Here is an 18753-nt window from a genome sequence, read left to right on the forward strand (position 1 = left end):
TATTGTTACTAGTTGAGACAATCCATGAGCTAGCTTCCAAGCTGCAAATGCTTATTTTAGACTCAAAGAGTTTCTCTCCACAAAAAAGAAAGGATACAAACACCTGAAAAGTCATTATATTTAGCTTTGGTAGTGCACTGACACATACGATCAAACATTCCATCATTGATCTATATGCTCCCTCACTAGCCACACAAAGCCCAAGTCTCTTTAGAACAGAGAGCATAGAAAAGAACAAAGCATAAAAACAATCCACATAAGAAATAGGTAGAGAAGAAACAAGTAGAACCTAAAAAGAGAGGAAATGAGAAAGAAGGAACATGACAAGTCCAAAGCATCTAGGGGAGGTAAAAGATAGAAGAGATTGTCAAAAAGAGGTAAGGCCACTAGCATATAAACTCAAATGGACTATCAACATTACGTTCTATTGTGTGCACAATGCAATCTACTATTTGGAGGATGACATTAAAGAAGATATCACCATATTTCTTAAAGACATCATCGTAAGAATCATGGCTAGAGAAAAAAATTAGAAAAACTACTAGCCATTCGCCTGATTTTACAAGGCGAATCAAACAAACCATACATCATACTGATATTTGAGCATCCATTGTTGGTAAACAATGTAATCTCCCATGTCATATTCTCAACATCATGAGCTACCTCCAAGAGAGCCATCCCATGCATAGCATGTTGCAATAAATTTCAAGTGCACTCCCTTATGGGGAACTCTGTTATTTCCAAGTAGTAGCGTCATTATCATGATTTTCCTACAAGGATCCAACCCCATAACTAGTGTCATACAAAAGAGGGAGAGGGACAAGCTTGCACATGCCCTACAATCATTGTTCCCCGCTACAACTTAATAGATATGTTGTAGCTTCCTTGCAAAAGATTATGGTGTTGCCGAAGTTCTTGGAGTTTTGAGAAATGAAGAGCCAACAAATATTTAGATTGTTTTTTGACAACAGGGACAAATATTTAGATTGTTTTTTGACAAGAAACGGGGACAAGAGAGTGCGTGTAACCCCCTTTTGAAGATGCTAGATACATGGTAGGTCCCTTGTAGAAGCTCTCATGGTGTGGGGGGGATGTGTATGTGGGAAATTATGTGATGTACATCTCAAGCACAAGATTCAATGTTGCACAGAACACATTTTTCGAAGCTAATAGTCTACAAGAAAACCTTCGACCTAGATAATCTTACCAATGCTCCCCCAAATTTAATAAGGTTTTTCATCATATTGTAACTAAAATGACCCAAGAATTTGAAATTGAGAAACCTTGTTCTCTCGAAATCTCCCAAAGCTTTTACCAAATGTAAGTTGTGACAATCAGTTTGGCATCAAATCTCGGTTTTTCATGAAGAGAGACAGTGGACATGGTAGTTTATTGTTCCCAATTTGGAGGATTTCGAGGCTTTCTAGGATTGAAAGTGGGAGGGCTTTCTCCTTCTTTAGTACAGTATTTTACCTCAAAAGCAAGGAAGGGGGGCAAGTTTGGTTTTGCAACGTGGGATGGCAGCTGCACGTTCGCTACCACCCACGACACACTCTCACACACCTCTCTCTCTCTCTCTCTCTCTCTCTCTCTCTCTCTCTCTCTGTGCCCCTGTCTCTGTTACGACTACCCTGTCGCTAAATTAAAGCCGAATCTCTGCAGCTTGCATCTCGACAGCTCCCACCCATCACCCGCACTGCCTCCCCCTCTGGTTTTTCAAACGTGGGTTGGTCCGGTACTGACCCCATACGACCATCTTTTGACCCCCCGTCCCTCTCGCTTATGCAGTAGTGAGAGCACCAGCCCCATTATTATTCAGTGCAGGTAGAAGAAGCGTCAGATTCGCTCGGCTTAGAAGGAACGTTAGCTACTGCAATCTGTTTGTCATAATTTGAGGCCTACCATAATTAAGTCAGGTAAGACATTTGCCTTTTCTTGCAGAGTGTGTTCCGATCAATGAATTATATCAAATTAGATCATTAAATTATGTCAAATTGATAGTATTTTTGGTTCTTCTTCTGGACGCTCAAATTAGACCATTGAATTCTGTCAAATTGATGGTAGTTTTGGTTCTTTTCTGGACGCTATATTACTTTGATACCATTTCTGCTCTGCAATTGAATCAATGAATTTCTGCGGCTCGGAATTACATTCTTGCTTTCCATTTGAATTGTTTGATCGTTTTGACAATTTATTCTTCTTGTCAATCAATTGCTGCTCTGAGCACTCTTGCCGTCCATTCTTCTATTTGTCCATCTATATCTGCTTGTATCATTCTTGCTTCCCGCTCTTGTTTCTTCACCAATTTGTTCTATCTGTCATCGATCCGGCTGTGGGTCGAAGTTTAGTCTCTTTTACAGTATTTTCCACCAGATTTGCTTCTCTGCTTGTTGTTGAGTTCATTGAAATCGCACTGTGTGGTTCCCTGTGAATACAGTTTGATTCTTCCGTGTGACTTTTACAGAGACTTTAAGATGCAGAATTTGAGGTTCTGCCATTTTTGTACTATGTGCTAAAGGATTTGTTATGTGTTCAAGGTGCAAATTTGAAATCCTGACTAGGCTGTTTTATCTCTTGGCAACACAAACCTATAAACATCAGGATGCAAAACACAAATTTGAGCCACAGAAGGCCTGAGAAAGCATCAGGGGAGCCTTACAGTTCCAAGCCCAGTAGTATGATCAAGCCATGGTCATGGACAAGGACAGCACTGGGTTACCTGTTAAAAGAGCAACGCCTTCTTTTCATCATTGTTGGCATGCTTATTGCCTCCAGCATCTTCCTTGTGCATCCCAGATTCCTTCATATGGAGAACAGCATCCATTCCTCCCATCTGCACCCCTCTGTGCATCGATTGCCAACAGAGAACAGGAACTATGGCTCCAGCAAGATGCTGATGCGCAGCTTGATTAGCCCAGGTGCTAAAATACCACTTGGGCTCAAGCGCAAGCCTCTGCGTGTCCTGGTCACAGGGGGTGCAGGATTTGTTGGCAGCCACCTGGTGGATAGGCTGATGGAACGAGGGGACAGTGTGATTGTGATGGACAATTTCTTTACAGGGCGCAAGGAGAATGTCATGCATCACTTCAGCAACCCACAGTTTGAACTGATCCGTCACGATGTTGTTGAGCCATTGCTTCTGGAAGTGGACCAGATTTACCATCTTGCATGCCCTGCATCACCTGTCCATTACAAGCACAATCCTGTAAAGACTATTATATCCTTTTCAAGTTACCAGTTGCAGTTAATATGTATTATCTAGTTTGCTGTCACTTGGTTTATGGCACTGTTCCATGATGATGTGTTTTTGAGCAAGGCTAAATGGTTCTTTTCAGCTTTCATTGGCAAAGTTTTGTAGTTAGGACAGTTCGTGTGCAAATTTAGAATTAAAATGGTACACCAAGACATGTAGCCTAGTTGACCCCATAGGCACTGTACTGATTTAAAGTAGCATTTATTTTGCTGGAGAATAGACTTCCTGAAGTGCAGATATCTCTATTGCTGGTTGGGGACAAGATGCAAGGCTGCAAGCACCTTAAATACACTCTATATCATCCTGATCTTATGAAAGAGGTTTGAGCCCACCCATTTTCCTTTGATGCAGGACATATTTGTGAACACATCCAACTGAGAGAAACACAGGTTATTGCATTGTAAAGTAACGTGTCATCCCACACAATCATGGTTGGAGTTGCAGCCTCATGCACCTTCTAATGTGTAAAGATATGGCCCAAGTGTATTAAAGTAACATCTTACCTTACTTTCCATCAAACAGGCCTTGCTCACTGCAATTTCCTTCAGCAATTTTGAGTCTCAAATCCCCCAGTCACTTTGTCCTGGATACTGGCCTGACCTCAGCAGTATGTTACTTTGGGTGTGTCCAGAGTTCCTATTCATAAATGTACCTTTAAATAAAAGATATCCAAATTATGAATAGCAAGAAATGTTGAGCTCTTTCTCTGTTTAATTCAAACATTCCAACACTAATCCGGTGACGTTTCATATGTCTTCCTCAGCAAGAGGCAGGGACTTGGCCTCATTGTGGCCGATCTCTACTTACAGCAAATAACTAAACTGGTCTCATTCATCAAATTTAAGACCTCTCCAAAAGCTAGGTTTTCTTACGATTATTTTTACAATTCTCTCGACATTGAACATTTCTTTTTAGTGAACACCGACATTGTAGCATTGTAACATGATAAATCTAGATGATGTCACAAATGTATAATCTGCCCCTTCATACAACCGTCCTGATTTTTTATCAACCCATCCATGGGGGCAATTTTGATAGGGGCAGTGTTGCTGGCGATTGTGATAGGGGCAGTGTTGCATGTCTACACTTAGGTTCTTTGGTTTCTTCTTACTCATCTTACAATCCTTGACTCCCACCTACAAAACAAATGTCGTTGGGACATTGAATATGCTTGGACTCGCTAAAAGAGTAGGTGCTCGGTTCCTGCTTACCAGTACAAGTGAAGTATATGGAGATCCTCTGGAGCACCCACAAAAGGAGACTTATTGGGGCAACGTCAACCCCATAGGTATAGCTGTTTGTGTATATCGTAAATAAAGTTTATGGTGTATCTTTGATTATCCATGCTGAAACAGGTGTGCGTAGTTGCTATGACGAAGGAAAACGAACAGCAGAGACTCTTACAATGGACTATCACAGGGGTGCAAATGTTGAGGTCAGATAACCTCCTTGATGGATCAACAAAAGTGCACGTAGTTCTAAAATTGTAGTGAGTAGGAAGTGTTGATATAGCCTTCTATTGCAAATAAGTCTGAAGTTCTAGTCAGTACCATGAGTTGATTGCTCCATCCTGCTCTTCGCCAACTAGATGTAAATTTACTCAAATGTAGGGGTACAAAACAGCATGATAACCAGTGATTATCCATTCATTGTGGGGATAACTTTTGAGCTTTTAGCTAGTGTTAGAAGTTGATCTGCTTGAAAGTAGCAGAACATAATGCCAGTTATCAGAGCATTCATAATATCTGTCAGGCTTATTAACTGACAGGTCCTCGTAGTTTACTGACCAATGAAGGCTAAAAGATCAACATGTGGCTTGTTTGGCTGTCACAGAGCAGTTAATTAATCAGATAATGTTTTCATGTTAAATCAATTGGTTTAACATAAAACATCTGTGTTGACAGGTTCGAATCGCGCGTATTTTCAACACCTATGGCCCTCGAATGTGTATTGATGATGGGCGTGTTGTCAGTAATTTTGTTGCCCAGGTAACTGCATCAGGATACAGCCTACTATGTGAGACAACATCTCTGTGAACCAGCTTGATGGTGTTATAACTATCATGACATATAACACTCCCATGACATGGTAGGCCTTGCGGAAGGAGCCTCTGACTGTCTATGGGGATGGCAAACAGACCAGAAGTTTCCAGTTTGTTGCCGATCTTGTAAGTTTCCTTTCCTTTTTTCGAATTTGCTTTTGTTCATTATTGATGCATGAGGTTCTGATGTTGTGAAATGCCTCCCCTAAAGAACTTACTTGTGTTTACAAGTAACCACACTAATATCATGTACCATTGAAAAGTGTGCCCCGAACAAATTAGCATTACTGTCCATGTGCACTCCTTCAACTGGACTTGGCTAGAGTACTCTTGTTCAAGTTACTTATTTGCACAAGATACAATCTTTGGACACTACAGTTGTATCTTCTTGCATGATTCCTTAAACCTTTTTCAAGTAGGCATATGTTATCTCTTTGTTTTAGGTAAATGGCCTGATGAAACTAATGGAGGGCGAACATGTTGGACCATTCAACCTGGGAAACCCTGGAGAGTTCACCATGTTGGAGCTTGCTGAGGTGGGAAGTCATGTGCATTTGGATGATTTGGTTAGGAATAAAATGTAACATAAGGGTTCAATGCCAGGTGGTGAAAGAGGTCATCGATCCCAAGGCTCGGGTTGTGTACAGGAAGAACACTGAGGATGATCCACATATGAGGAAGCCTGACATCAGCAAGGCAAAGAATCTGTTGGGATGGGAACCCAAAATACCCTTGCGGAAAGGGCTTCCTATGATGGTGGATGATTTCCAACGCAGGATTTTTGGTGATGACAGCCGGGGAAGACTAATGAATGAGGAGACAGTTTGAATTGTTTCCATCACTCCAGAACTGCAACTGAAAGACCTGATGCCTACCTATTCAATTAGATCACCTAATCCTGCTTCAAAGAAAGAATCTGCGTTCTGGCAAAGTGGGTTGAGGACAGATCTTTTTTCAAGCATCTGTCTTCAAGGCTTGCTCTCTCTCCTCTCTCTTTCCCCAAAACCCCCCCAAACCCCCCCCCAAAAAGAAGGGAAGCAAACAAACAAACCCTACATCTACAAGAGTAATAACTTTGACTTATCGTGTATCACGTAATCTGCATATAAGAATCCCAAATATTTGACGTTGCTGAATGGCAACCACTCTGATTGCTATATGTCTTAACACATACTTTTACATCTATATTCACTTCTACAAACAAAGCAATTTTCTGCTCAAGGATGTTCCCTCTTGACTCACGTTCATATGATGTTATAAGGTTGAAAAGTGGTGCTGAAAATGAGTGAAATCTACTTCAAAGTAACTAGGTATCGACAAGCATATGGAGCATTTCCCAGTTCATTCACCTAAAGGCACTGATTCCCACCATATTTAAACATTGTTAAGGGAAAGGCTTTATCGGTTATAAACATGTAAGCACTCTTCATAATGTCTACACATACATACTCACATGTAAGCACTCTTCATAATGTCAACACAGTACATAGATACTGTTTGCAAATATGTAAACAAGTCTAAGCAACAAAGAAGTTCCCAATCCTGTAGTCCAGCTTCAGTTTTATTCCAAACTTAAGCACCATTGATCCATTGAAACTTTCAGGTAATTAGTAGCAAAAACCAGCCACGTGTAACACTCTACATGATGTAATAATGTTGCATATGGATCAGTGAAATGTGATAATTTAAAGATGTTTGAATGCTTGTTTCTGCATATCTGCATAAAACAAACACATCATGGTGCTTCTCAAAATATAACAGCCTACATGGCGCCCTACACTAAAATCTTACACCCTTTTGAATGGACAAAAGGCCTGCAATGACAATCAACACAGGCACTGCCCTCTTGGAACATACTTAGCCTGTGATTGTTTGCCTTGTGTTTGGTACAGTGTCTTATCAGGAAATCCCAACAGCATATGTTTTATCACTTTTTATTGAACTACCTTCGGCAACCTCCATATAGAACTTGGCAAATCACAAAGGGCTCAGAAGTCAGGACAGTGAGCTAGGTCAACTAAAAACGACGTGAATAAGTGAACATAAGCATATTTGGATTTAATGATACAAGATCATTGGAAGATAGACAAAAAACAAAATGCATCAATCTCTCTTAATATTCCTTGCCAAGAAATGGCCCAATGAACACTATGGCACGTTAGACATAGATGGGAAGCTTGGAAAAGTCCCAATGATCAATAAGACTCCATGGCTTACAAATTGTAAAATTTTTATTCTCTCTCTTTATACATAGCTGGCAGATTGGAAGAATCCCAAAGATCAATAAGACTCCAGGGACTCTCTAATTGCAAGAGTTCATGAATAGTTTTCTCGAGCTTAGATGATTCTTGCATAAGGCCTTCCAAACTGAAGGCCAAGGCACCTAGTGAAAGCAGAAAGGAGTTGTTCAGATGTGGATCTCCTGGAGAACAGCCATAATGCTGCAGAAGCTCATCTACAACAACATAAAAGCTCTTCTCAAACTCTTCTTGAAAATCATTTGATCTTCTAGATGCAACTTCTGAGTTCACCTTCTCACCTGCAGCATGCAATCTTTGAACCCCTATCATTGTCTTTTGAGCTGCCTTTTTTGCATTTATATTAGATGCTCCTCCATTGATGCTGACTTGAATGGCTGCCTCCAGAAACTCGAACATTGGCATGACCTTTCTCTCCACAATCTTAATGGAAGATGCAAATGACTGTTCCAGCACATCAACTGGCACATGTCCAGTATCACACGTCTTCAAGATAGCCTCAAAGGAGCATAGACTGAAGTGCAATAAATCAATCATCTGTGTTATTACATCTGTGAGCTTGGTATACACATTTGTAGGAAAGGCTGTAAACCAGAGCTGTGGCTCCTCTGCTGCTGCTTTAATCAACTTATTCAACCGTGAAAAGAGACTCCTCAGAGACTTTTCTTTGACTTTAAGATCAGAAACAGATACTTTGCTGCAATGTTGGCAGGCAGAGCTTGAATATACTGATAATGCATTCCCAGTAAAATCTTTCAGTTTACCAAGGGCACATTTTAACTCTCCCTTAACAATGGGTGCAGCCCTACTTGGCAAGATAAGCAGCTCAACAATTATGAAGCTAGCCATGCCTAGAAATGCTTCCACAATACGGACCACAGTAAAGGCTTCATCTGTGGAATCCTTATTTGTCCGAGCAAGTATAACAATGGCACCAGTAAAAGCAGAAACTGCACCAGCATATTCATATATCTTGCTCTGTCTCAGAAAACTTGTAAGGACTACCCATGGTATCAAAGCAACCAATCTGAGAAAAGGAAAGTCCTTGGTTGCTAACACCACAAGTAACCCATATATTGATCCAGCTACAGTTCCTTGAGCACGTAGATTTGCAACCTTGAAGGATCCACCTTTTGAAACTCCAGTAAATCCAAGGCCTAGGGTAATGTCAGCCCAGTAACCTTTATGTCTATCAAACCATGAACCTAAGAACGCCCCAATAGCCATTGCTAATGACATTTTGAATGCTGTCCTTAATTGTTCGTAATTTAAATTGACACTCAGATCCAAGTGTCGTATCCTATGCCAAGGCAGTGTGGATTTCGCATTGCTGGTATCCTGTTCCTTTTCCTGACATTGTGAAAGGGTCAATGCCTTGTTGCAGTATTTGCAAATTTTACATACAGCAGGCTCACATTTAGTGAAACCTTCAGTTCCTTTGTCAACAAGCACTTTAATAGTATTGCACATTGGCCAAAAAGAGACTTTAAGGGGATCAGGGCTAAGCTGATGCTGCATAGCAGACCTTGAAAGTATCTCTCGGGTCTCTTCCACAAACCCCTTCAAGTTGAAAAGGAAAAAAAATGCTGCATTTAGAGAGTGCAAGCTTAGTTTGCCTTCATCAACACTTTCTAGATCATCAACTGATTGGCCTGTGCTCATAAAGTCTCCAAGATTGGCATTCATCCTTTCTCCTATATCAACAGTTGCCATTGCAGCAAGCTTTTGCCGAGCCCTACTGAGCTCTTCATTGAATGACGACAAAGCCTCAGTTCCTTCATCTATTATGAGTTGAATGTAGCAAGAAAACCTTTTCTTGTCTGCACTAGCATGCTTCAAAGCTAAGCAAGCCCAATCAGTCAAATATATCAGGCAGTCCTTCAGCATACCATGAAGCAGCTTCTCCGAAGGTAGACCAAGCTCTGCAAGCAGAGCCAGATCCATTCCAAGTAAACTTTTGTTCAGTATAGTCAGACCCTTGATAACATGTTTGAGGTTTTCTGAGCCCTCAGAAAACCCTGGTAGTTCCCATCCTATGCCATTCTGCAAAAGGCAGATAGACAAAATGGATAGAGTTTTGTGTAAAGCTGTCACTTCAAGCATTACAAAAGCACAGCTCCCTGATTTTGCAAAATGAAAGCCCCACACATTTGAGCACTATTAAAGCAACAGCTATTATGGCACATGCAAAGAGATGTCCAACAAAAATTAGACAAACAGATTCTCCTGCAAGTGCATGAGTCTATCACTTTATAATGCATGGTGGTATGGACGGCATAGAGATGTCCCTTGTCCTATCTAAATATTTAACTAAAGGTGAGAGCTGGGTGGCACCTAACTCATGGGTAGCTGGCAAATAGTGGGCTGTTTTGAATTGCCCGGCAAAGCCAAAGCTTCAACAGCTGTTTGGGCCGACTTGATTTACTGCCTTATTTATTGGCTTGTCTAACTGCTTTACCCAAAACAGCTAATGGCATGTAAGACTCTTTTTGGATGGTTTTCAAACCCGGTTCAATCCTCGTCCTAGTCACAACAAGTGCAAACTGATTTAGACCTCCAAAGCCTTAGCAGTTCTTTGTGCTATAAAGCAAACTTAAAACCAGTATTCAATCAAGTTCTCAATGGCATTCTAATTATTATTGAACTCATTAATCTTGTATGATGCAATTTGACAACCAAGTGAATCGATTCCCATACTTGGGTTCCAGATAAGCCCAATCAGTACCAACAGATAGTGTGAAACCCACTCATTTGCAGACGATCTTGATAACCTGAATCTTCTGACAAGATAATCATGCAGACTTCTATCTGATGCTATGTTTGCAAAGCCCCTACACATACAAGTGGCCACTGGCAACTTGCAGGTACAGTTCAACTGAACTCTTATGATCTGACAAGTTTCAACTTGCAATATATGTGATCACATGTCATCAGATAAGAAATCCTGACAATGTCAAGGTGATTAAATACTCCAAAGGATGACTGTTAAACTCCAGGTATGTGCAATATAGAACAGTGAAGTATTATCAGCAACAAGACGAGGACTTTTGAGTATGAACTCTGGGCTTGCTGTCAAGATTACACTATACATCCAAATCAACACTAGCTAGCATGAATTTAACCAAAAATACCTCTTTAGCAATGATTTTGGCATCAATTTTTGAACCTATCTTTGCTAGTGATTTAGCTTGCAGATTCAGAGATGTCCCTTTGACGATGTTGTTGACACAAAATGCATCAACCAATATTCTCAGCCTTTCTGACACAATACGAGCTGACAATTTTACTTGTGATTGGACCTGTTTAAGCAGCAGAACTTTGAATCAGTCGAACAATGTGAATTTCAACTCACTGGCCTGAAGTCACATAAGAACATGAACAGGTCTCAAATATTAAACACGGAAACTTCAATACAAATGGGAAAACAAGCTGAATCCAAAGTCGTAGCTTTCCTAATAATTATGCACTGCAGTGCAAATAAATGAAGAGAACACAAAAGTAAAATTGGCATGACAGTGTCCCCTTTTTGGTGGGGAAAATCACAGTAAAGGAGCATGTGCATGAGAGCAACTCAGGATTATTAATCATGGCAAAGTGATCAATTCATTGTCACAAGTGACCGTCATTTTTGAGCTCAAGGATTGTGGGTATGGTAGCTTCTTTCTGTCCCACATCCCATTCCATATGACTATATAGTCACAGGTGACAGCAATTCCTCCACATTCCCATCCTGTTTTGCATCACTTGTGACTATGGATCAATTCAGCATTATTCTGGCAATACTCAGATGATGTGAATGCCATAAACAACAAAACTAAATGAAAGTGGTGTTGATTTGGGTTTAAAATGGACAAGAAGGTGATTGGAATTTTAAACCAAGGAGGTGGTTGAATTTGCAACAAACAATGAAGTTGTCGGGTTTGTGACAACGGGTTTGTGAAACAAAAAAATGAAAGCAAAGAGAAACAAAGCATTTCAGCCAAAGAAAGAGAGTTCAGTGACTAACCTGGAACATTGCAAGCTGTGGACATGGCAAGTAATTTGGAAACAGATACGTGCTTGGGTTTGAAATAAGCAAATTGATGGAAGAGAATAAAAACACAGCCTTTTTAGCCAACAAAGGAAGGTTCTTCCACTAACCTGGAACATTGCAAGATGTGGAAATGGCAAGAGAACTGCAAGCAATCCACAAATAGCTCCAACCATTGTTGTCCCTGCCAGCTTGAGTGGGAAATATACTGTTTCCATATCACCTTTCTTGATGGATGCCGTGACATAAAGAATTGCACTATGTGCAAGAGCAACACGCTTTGATATCACGAGTGTACTTCGAGGGTAGACAATAATGAATGAGCTTAAAGAGATGCAAAGAATGGAAATTCCCAAAGTTAGGTTTGCAGGACCAAGCAGCTGCAAGACTAACATCCCCATGCCTAGTCCTTGAATGGTGCCCACAAGCACTCCTGCCGTATCCTGAAGTGCCTGCCCAAAAGTGGATTCACCAACAACCGTAACTGCCATCACATATGCAAATATTGGAAAAGTTGTCCACTGCACATGCATGTTACCAAGCTGCAAAACCAGACCAGCCATAAAGCAGCCGCATGCTGTCCTGAAGGCAGCATTTAGCCTCGTACGCCAGAATATATCTTCATGCATGGATTGCTTCAGCTTGAACAGCATTTCTGCTTAACCTGGAGGCTGGAAACCTGCATATCATCATAAGCAACTTTTAACAAATGAAGTAGAGCTACCTGCTAAGTACAGCTACAATTTACACTTCCCCAACCATGCAAATTGAACGTCCTCATAACATAGGGCATTCATTCATCACGTGATTCTCTACAACAAACTAAAACTAGACTTCTTTATAATGTTTGAGTTTTGAGTCTTCCACAGCAGCCAGGTGGTGTGTGTGAGGAAACGAATTTTAAAAGGAGATCAATTTCCCCATTGTAAACAGGTATTTAAAACTACTGAATAGAGCAAGAAACATGTTCGCAGTCTACTAAAGGAGGAAAGACCTACGTGTCGTCTAGTATTGAAAAAAGTAAAGAGTTATCACTAAACTTACATTGAGACACAAGCAAGGCACGCACAAGTCAACATGCATGAACCATGCTGAAGGTTTGTTGGAACACAAGTATTGCTTTTGCTTTAGATCAACCTATTAAAAAACTAGTGCGAGTTTCTTGCCATTGAAGAAAACCTCAGAGGACTTTTATCTGCCCCCCAACAAGAAACCGATTTCCGATTTCAAATGGGGGCTTAAGGGGGCATAAGTATGACTGAACAAATTCACCAAAATTGTAAAAAAGCCTTTGTACCTGTTAATCAATATGTAGTCTGATGCAGAATGGCAAGGATTGCTAGTGTAAAGAGGCTTATGGCAGCTCTATACGATTATGTATAAATGTGCTGACCGAAAAGCTTCTTTTGGGAGCAACTGCAACCCCTCCTTAAATATCAATAGGAGGGAAGGAATTTAAATGATAAATCTGACTGCTGGAGACAGCTAAAAGCAGAAGGCTAGACAATAATATCACCCAAAGCACTTGGTGATGTCGCTGCCTGGGGAAGGTGCTGCATTTATAAGCAATGGTGCTTATTAGCAAAAAGTTATTCTGATGGATAAAACCTCAGTGCATAAGGTGGGAGGGATGGACCCAGAAGAAAGGTGATAAAAGGGTACACTAGATGAGACACGAGTACTTTGTGCTGCATATCATTGAGCCAAGCCATGAGGAGGAGGCAGAGTCGTACAAGGGAGGCCATGAATCCTAGTCGAACGATTTAGCATAAACTTGCATTTATAAAGCAATCCTGAACCATTTGTGTATGGTGTGTATCTCTAACGATAATACCGAACAAGATGTCAAGAATATCATAAAGCTAACGATAATACCAAACAAGTCCAACAAACCCTGTAGAAAATGCATTACTGGGAGATGTCAAGAATATCATAAAGCTAATTGAGAATACACTACTCTTTTCGATACTTCTTAACTCTATGAATTGCCAATAGAACAGCATTCATATGAAATCCTGGAACACACACTTGGTTGTCAGACAGTTGAGTAAGCAAATGGCACGAACGGACATGCCAAAGAGATTGTGTGCAGGAGGCAATGTAGCCCACGTGTGGACACATAAATCATGCCAAGGAGGTGAATGCATCGTGTGAATGTAATGCAGCCCATGTGTGGACACATAAATTATCGTCAGAAACAAGCCGGGAAAAAAAAAGGAAAAAAACCCATGAAATGTCATGGCTTCTCACCTAGATCATGCATGCACACTAGAAAGATGCTCACATGAGATAATGCACAAAATCTGATAATTGCAACAGTGGGAAAACAAAAAGGTTCCATGTGCTTAATGGTGCAACATTTGCATGCTACATGCTGGACGAGTGTGGATACAGTGATTTCTCTCAAACAATTCCTTCTACCAAAAGTGAAGTACACAACCATAACATTACAGAGATTGTGAAAGCAACCATCGAGCACAATTATTTAGGGAATTGAGAGCGAGCAATGAAAATTTGCCACTTACCCGGCTGGAAAATGCTTCCTTTTTTGTTCTGTGCTGATGCGGGGGGGGTCATCGTCCCAGGCAAGGGAGGAGGAGGGGGAGATATGATGATTTGATGGGGGACTTCTTCGATTCCCAATTTTCGCATGCCTCCCCATTTCCTGAGTGCAGAAGACATCCGGCCGATTTGGGCCTTCAAAAGCTCGCTTTTGAGAGCCACTCATCATCTGCAAGCACCACGGCACAACCACCACCAAAATCTCTCTCTCTCTCTCTCTCTCTCAATAGCCTCTCGTTAGCGCACACTCTCTCTCTCTCTCTCTCTCTCTCTCTCTCTCTCTCAATTCTTTCGTTCTTTCTTTCCTACTGGATCCTCTCACTGTTCGTTCTCTCTGCTGTCCATCCATACCCTTTTGCATCTTTTGTTTTTCCCTTGCACTATCAATAATTTTTGTTCTCCCTACCTACATATATAGGTAGCACTGTCAGCCTCTCTCTCTCTCTCCCCCTCTAGGCCTAGTGTACAAATTTGCAGGCTGATAATGGAATTCCCTATCACTATACTATCAAAGGCTGATAATGGAATTCCCTATTGCTATACTTTCAAATTGGCCTTCAGTTTTCAAGGTCACTCTTTGGGTCCTTTTAGAGGGATTCACCACAGCCTACAATTAACCAACTTATGCATACCTTCAAACACTATGTGCCGCTATGCTAACTATACCCAAGAATGGGACAAACATGGTAGAGTTTCCAGTGCAAATATAAAAAATAACTAGCAAGATATGCAGAAGGAACACATCATAGTCCATGTGCAAAAGCCATATGATATAATTCTCCACAAGTAACACAAATCTCTATAGAAACCTCACTTGCCTAATTTGATCACCCGCAAAATTAAGGGATACATTGTCCACTTTGAAATGTGGAAGCACTAAGTACTATGTAAGTTTAAATCAAGGAAATTTTTTGTACAAACTTTGAATGGAAAAGGAGGTCCATTAGAAGACAAAGTAAGATCTCTACATGTAAAAGTAATATTTGTAGCCACTCCATTTGATATTCAAGCATGAAACAAAAAAATTCAAGCGAAAACCACGCGTGGAGGAGGACCCAAAGTCTGGATAAATGGTAATGCTTACCTCATAACCAACTAAATATCGTCATGTAAAGATCTAAGGTGAGGTCCTTATCAATATTAACAACTTTGGCCCAACAAGGGACATGAAGTGCATATGTCCTACCTTTTGACAATACCAATAAGGTGATGCAAGAACGAAGGCTTTAGCCACGTCATGATTTGTGAATAAATTGATAATAATAGCAATAAATGAACTAGACTTCAAAGGTAAAGGGAGAAAACATCTCATACACTACATATTTAGTTCTCAATTGATCTCTAAGAAGAAGCCTTCCCCCCATGATAAGAAGACCTCAACATAAAAGGGATATTGGTCTTCTACCATTGTGCTTTGCATTTGACTTTCCAAATCCTCTCTATTTTTCCATAACACATGCTTATCTTACAATAGAATGGTTGACTATAAAATCCATCTTTGAATTTCTAGCCATGCCATGGGTGCAGATGCATCTAGGGACTAGAGCACCTTATGGCCAATCAATAAGCTAATAGATCAATGGTAAGAAATTAGTTACTTGTTCATGTATCAAGGTTCCCATTTTATGTCTCAACACCACCATACCAAATGAAAAGGTTGAAATTTTTTCACTACCAATAACCATATCCCACCACCTAGGTGGTAGATGGGTTTATTAATACAACCTACAAAATCACAAATTTCCCCATAACTACCCAAGGATATTGATCAATAGAAAAATCATAAAACTCAATTGCACATAAAGGCCAATATATGCAATCACACATCTTGTATGGTAGCCCCATTCCAACATTTGTGGGTGTTTATATGATAAGAAAAACCCGGTTCCTTTTACTTGCACTAAATGTGCTACATAAGTCTCCAATACCTTTTGTAGACCCTACTAATAGCATCAACTAGAAAGAATCACCATTATCATCTATGCATCTTCAAAAACAGACATGTTGTGGCTAGTCCCATTGCTTATCTTACACTATCGTGCAACAAGTAGCATTTGTAGACTAAGTTCCTAGGAGTCTTTGAACTTCTCGCCATACCATGGATCTTAAATGCACTTAAAGGTATGATGTCTCCAAAGTTGACATATTGTATCGACCAAACTAGAGCACCTTGAATCCAATATCTAATCTTAGAGATTGCAAATACATCATCTAGAAAAGACATCCACTCATCATGATTTTTGTTTCATATCTCAATGACATAATAACAAATAGTGAAATTGTCACTTTTTGGCTGCCAATAACCATGTCCCATCACACTATACTATCAAAGGTTTTGACTATAATACTTGAGGCATGTTGAACAATGCACAAATCAGGAAACTTGGCTACACATAGACACTAGTATATGCAATCACACATCTTGTAAGATAGCCCCACCTAATTTTTAGGAATGTTAATGTGGCAATAGAAGACCCATGTCTTTGGCTTCTCTCATGATTGAATAAATGGGCTTCACAATTCTCCAAACAACTCTTGTAAACTTAATGATGATCATAAGTAAGAGAGTAAATATTCATGATTCTTTGTGCTATTTTCATGGACATACAATGGCTAACCCAATGCTTATCTTGCACTAGCATGCAATTAGTAGCATTTGTAGATTTTGTAATAAGACCTTGGACTCTAGAGTCTTTTGAACTTGTGCACATACCACAAGTTCTAGTTGCATCTATGGATGGGATGTCTCCCAAAGTGGACATATTTTTTAAGTGAACTAGAGTACATTGTGGACAACCTATAATCCAAGAAATTACCATTTAAACCTCATCTAACAATGAATTAGTTGGTTGTCTATGCATTGGGGCTCCCTTTTTGCATTTCAATACCATGATCCAAAACAAAAAAACTTTTTTACTATCAACAGCCTATCCCACCACCAAAGTGGTTGATGAGTTTAGTAATCAATAAATACAACCTATGTGATTAAAGCTCTAGCAATAAATACCCAAGAATGTTGAACAACATAAAATCGTGAAACTAGCTGCCATAGACAAAGGTTAATACGTGTAATTAACTCATCTGGTAAGCTAACTATACCCAAACATTTGGAATCTTTCATATACTAATGAGAAACCCATGCCTTTGGCTAGTTAATATACTTCTTCTATGAATTCAACTAGGTTGCATAAATTTCCCAAGAGCTTTTAAACTCAACCATGGTTTGAAGAAAGACACTAGAATAATCAATATCAATAAACCTTCGGTGAACAGATAGTGGGAAACCTTGAGATTTGTAGATATTGGAGAGAGCAATAGTGATTGTTCCTTGCATTAAATGATTATCTCTCACATAGAAGACTTTCCAAGTCAAGATCAACCCCTATTGGATAGCCCAAATAGCTAGTGATGGTCCCTCATTAAGCAGTTGCTCTTGCCATTAGGACTTTCTAAGTCCACTTTAGTACAACTTATGGGAGCTAATTTCTACACATAAACGCTCAAGCCAAATCAAATAACTTCTAAGCATGTGGAAATGTGAAGGAATCATAAGTCAAAGTCCACCCTATTATGTAGGACTTGGCCCTCTTACCAAATCATCATGTAAAGAAAGCACACAATGAATAATCAAATAAAGGATTAGATTGGGATTCATGCCCTAGCACTCATTACAGTGTAATGAGATTCAAGGCCCCGCCATTCAACATAATCAAAGCTACCCAATTTTGCCCATTTTTGCATATCTAGGGTACCCCACCACCATCAAACATTGCTAGAGCTACCCCATTACTACTAATGTGTGAATGATGTGACACATTTGAGGGCAAAGCCCAATGTACAAAGAAGTAATGACCAAGTAACACATTCATGTGTCCTCTTTATGTCCTATTGTACCATCATCATATGATGACTTAAAGGCTTTGTACGATCATTCCAAGTTTGTACACTAAGAATATCCTGATCTAATATTATGAACCTCAAAAAAATCATCCTTATGATGATGAATATATTATGGTAAAAGATGTTGCAAACTACTCAGGTAGTAGGACATCAATGAAGATTTTAAATATAGACTTGTTAAAAGAAATAGATCACCATTGGCTTGGATTCAACAAGGTATGGACCGTTGGCAAGGGACATGATTACAAACTTCCATTCTATAGGCATACAACCAATACTCCATACCTCCTTCCAATAGGCTATGTGTGGGGTGGTCTTCAAGTCTTTTGTATATTTGTTCAACCAATTTATTATTAAATCCATCCTTGCTCAAACATTCATTTGTGTTGAAAGGTGATATACAATAACTTAGATCTCTTCCTTGATAATATGGGCTTCTACCTTAAAAACCCAAGCATCTAATCCTTGATCTCAAACAAAATTAAGCAAACATTATTAGTGACCTATAATAACATCCAAGAGAGTCTTAAGAGAATACAAAGAGTATTTTAAAATTCCACACAAAGCCCAATCATCCTTTATGGATACATCACCAATAAGTCTTAGGGATCTATAAGTTAAACAATGTCTAGTTGTCATGTTTTTATTGGAAACTAGCACATAAGAGTTTGATGATGATAGTTGCCATCAATAAGAGCATCGGTTTATT

At 39.8% G+C, this 18753-nt stretch overlaps 2 protein-coding genes across 6 annotated transcripts; one reads left to right on the plus strand and one right to left on the minus strand.

Moving 5' to 3' along the window:
- The first annotated feature begins 1491 nt into the window (after positions 1-1491).
- On the plus strand, positions 1492-6131 carry LOC148027424 (UDP-glucuronic acid decarboxylase 2-like). Its single transcript, XM_087689114.1, has 8 exons — positions 1492-1916; positions 2602-3222; positions 4399-4541; positions 4609-4688; positions 5158-5241; positions 5346-5420; positions 5738-5830; positions 5898-6131. The coding sequence occupies exons 2-8, from the start codon at positions 2603-2605 to the stop codon at positions 6120-6122; spliced, it is 1320 nt and encodes a 439-aa protein (XP_087545240.1). The 5' UTR covers positions 1492-1916; position 2602; the 3' UTR covers positions 6123-6131.
- A 905-nt stretch (positions 6132-7036) lies between these two features.
- On the minus strand, positions 7037-14608 carry LOC148027425 (uncharacterized). Of its 5 annotated transcripts, none has more exons than XM_087689111.1 (4): positions 12627-12740; positions 11693-12261; positions 10684-10851; positions 7037-9595 (listed from the first exon to the last, which is right to left on the minus strand). In XM_087689111.1, exons 2-4 carry the CDS (start codon positions 12233-12235, stop codon positions 7526-7528), a joined length of 2781 nt encoding a protein of 926 aa, XP_087545237.1. In that variant the 5' UTR covers positions 12236-12261; positions 12627-12740; the 3' UTR covers positions 7037-7525. The 5 variants fall into 5 exon arrangements, with proteins under 5 accessions (XP_087545237.1, XP_087545238.1, XP_087545234.1 ...); XM_087689112.1 differs by lacking the exon at positions 12627-12740 and adding an exon at positions 12342-12360; XM_087689108.1 differs by lacking the exon at positions 12627-12740 and adding an exon at positions 14108-14608 and having other exon boundaries at positions 7038-9595.
- Between the last annotated feature and the right edge of the window lie 4145 nt (positions 14609-18753).

This window comes from Lygodium microphyllum, chromosome 12 (genome assembly GCF_053477565.2).
Source record: "Lygodium microphyllum isolate KBCC chromosome 12, Lygodium_microphyllum_v1.1.10, whole genome shotgun sequence".
Taxonomy (NCBI): Eukaryota; Viridiplantae; Streptophyta; class Polypodiopsida; order Schizaeales; family Lygodiaceae; genus Lygodium; species Lygodium microphyllum.